Raw genomic sequence first — 2,500 nt, 5'->3', positions numbered from 1 at the left:
CCAACATCACCACCACCACCAACAACAACAACACCACCACCAACAACAACAAAACCACCACCACCACCAAAAACACCACCACCACCACCAACAACAAAAACACCACCACCAACAACCACCACCACCAACAACAACAACACCACCACCACCACCAACAACAACAACAACAACAACAAGAGCATCCACACTCACCGCTCTCCAGCTGGCGGATGGCCTTGGCCTTGGCTAGCTCCAAGGCCGTGACCCACTTCTGGCGCTCCACCTCCGACGACGCCTTCAGGTGGAACGTCTGCGTGCCGCCGTTGCTGATGACGAAGTTGCACGAGTCCTCCGTGTGGATGACGGCGCCGTGCAGGCTGATGGTGCCGCGGCAGGTGTGCAGCATCTCGGCCTGCGACCTGGGAATGGAGAGGGGGAATAAGAAGAAGAAGGACGCGATGAGTTATTAATTAATGGAGGTAGGGGGATGGTGAGTCATGGATATGGTGAGTTAAGGAGGGCATGATATGCTCCTTAGTATGGTGAGTCATGAATGGTACGATCTCCTTAATATGGTGAGTTGAGGAGGGCATGATACGCTCCTCAGTATGGTGAGTAATGAATGTCACGCTCTTCTCAATATGGTGAGTTAAGGAAGGCATGATACGCTCCTTTGTATGGTGAGTAATGGGTATTAAGCTCTTTAATATGGTTCGCCCAAGAAGACATAGCGTGTGTTTTCGAAGGCAGGGTACGCTCCTCAGCTTAACAGAACTCGTCCATTCAGTGGCAGACTCGTGTGCAATAATATACCACCGTATATCATATGATAATTCTAGTCTTTACGTTTCTCTGGGAGGGATAAGAAGAGGGAGAGGGAGAGGGGGAGGGAGGGAGAGGGAGAGAGGGAGGGAGGGAGGGAGGGAGGGAGGGAGGGAGGGAGGAGGGAGAGAGGGAGGGAGGGAGAGAGAGAGAGAGAGAGAGAGAGAGAGAGAGAGAGAGAGAGAGAGAGAGAGAGAGAGAGAGAGAGAGAGAGAGAGAGAGAGAGAGAGAGAGATAGAGAGAGAGAGCGAGATAGAGAGAGAGAGAGAGAGAGAGAGAGAGAGAGAGAGAGAGAGAGAGAGAGAGAGAGAGAGAGAGAGAGAGAGAGAGAGAGAGAGAGAGAGAGAGAGAGAGAGAGAGAGAGAGAGAGAGAGAGAGAGAGAGAGAGAGAGAGAGAGCGAGATAGAGAGAGAGAGGGGGGGGGAGCAACACAGACCACACCGCAACCCACAATGTAAACTGACAATAAAAACATAATAAACCCCAATCTGCGTTGATCATTTCCATCCTAAATCTTCCCATTTGGAGAAACAGCAATGTTGAAATTAGCTTTCTGTCATTAATAGGTCATTTGATAAGAACCAATTATGCATCAATGTCATGGAACGTGATTATAATTCGGAAAAAATGCAATAAATGTTTAATCAAATAATGCGATGAATAAAATGACATACTCAATAATTAAGTAATACACGGAACAGACAGAATGTTGCAAGGAATACACATATATTCATCATAGCCGAGAGAGGGAGAGGGGGAGAGAGGGAGAGGGAGAGGGAGAGAGAAAGAGGGAGAGGGAGAAGGAGAGGGGGAGAGGGAGAGGGGGAGAGGGGGAGAGGGAGAGGGAGAGAGAGAGGGAGAGGGAGAGGGGGAGAGGGAGAGGGAGAGAGAGAGGGAGAGGGGGAGAGGGAGAGGGAGAGAGGAAGAGGGATAGGGGGAGAGGGAGAGGGAGAGGGAGAGGGAGAGAGAAAGAGAGAGAGAAGAATAGAAAGAGGAAGGGAGGAAGGGAGAGAAACTAAGAGAAAGAGAAAGAAAGATAAGAAAGAAAGAAAGAGAAACACCAATCTACCAACCGACCGCCCAGCCAGACCACGCATTTCCCGGATCAGTTTACCTCCCCCGCCCCTCCTTTCCCCTTCCCATTCCCCTTCCCATCTCCCCCTTCCCCCCCCTCATGCCGTGGCTAACCCGATTTCATCCTGGCGTTCGCGTATGCACACTGCGGGCCGCAATCCAGTGCCCCCCCCCCTCCCCTCCCCCCAGCACCGAATCCCCTGGAGCCACCCATCAGGAAGACAAACACACACACACGTGTCCGGACGAGACGAGATGCAGGCCTACCGCAAGTGACAAAAATGCGCGATGTGAATATCATTGTTTTTGTTGTTGTTGTTTGGGGTGGTGGTGTTTTTGTTCAGTCAAAATTATACAATTATATGTATTTGGATTTCTCGCAATGGCAAAATTTTAGCATCTAGATCTAGCATCTAAAATCGTGGCTGCGAGAATAAAGTTTTCGCAAAATAGTCCGTGAAACTGCATCAACGCGTATTTTCCAGCTATACCATATTGCTTTACTAGAATGAAAACAATGTTATTACAGAAAATAGGACTATACCTTGCAACATAAACTACATAAAATACACATGAAAACTGATCGTTGAAAATATTTTTAAAAATAAGTTCTTAAAGAAAAGGA

General features: G+C 48.8%; 1 protein-coding gene across 4 annotated transcripts in view; it reads right to left on the bottom strand.

Moving 5' to 3' along the window:
- The window catches only part of Osbp (oxysterol binding protein), a 221,252-nt gene that overhangs the window by 205,408 nt on the left and 13,344 nt on the right, over positions 1-2,500 (bottom strand). For all 4 annotated transcript variants that reach the window (XM_043000308.2, XM_043000318.2, XM_086535916.1 and 1 more), the window contains exon 2: positions 193-398. In XM_043000308.2, the coding sequence (XP_042856242.1) occupies positions 193-398 (206 nt within the window). The remainder of the gene's footprint in view (positions 1-192; positions 399-2,500) is intronic.

The sequence above is a fragment of the Penaeus japonicus genome, unplaced genomic scaffold (genome assembly GCF_977035675.1).
Source record: "Penaeus japonicus unplaced genomic scaffold, GWHDUDI00000001_assembly GWHDUDI00000004, whole genome shotgun sequence".
Classification (NCBI taxonomy): domain Eukaryota; kingdom Metazoa; phylum Arthropoda; class Malacostraca; order Decapoda; family Penaeidae; genus Penaeus; species Penaeus japonicus.
This window is presented reverse-complemented; position numbering and strand designations above follow the sequence as displayed.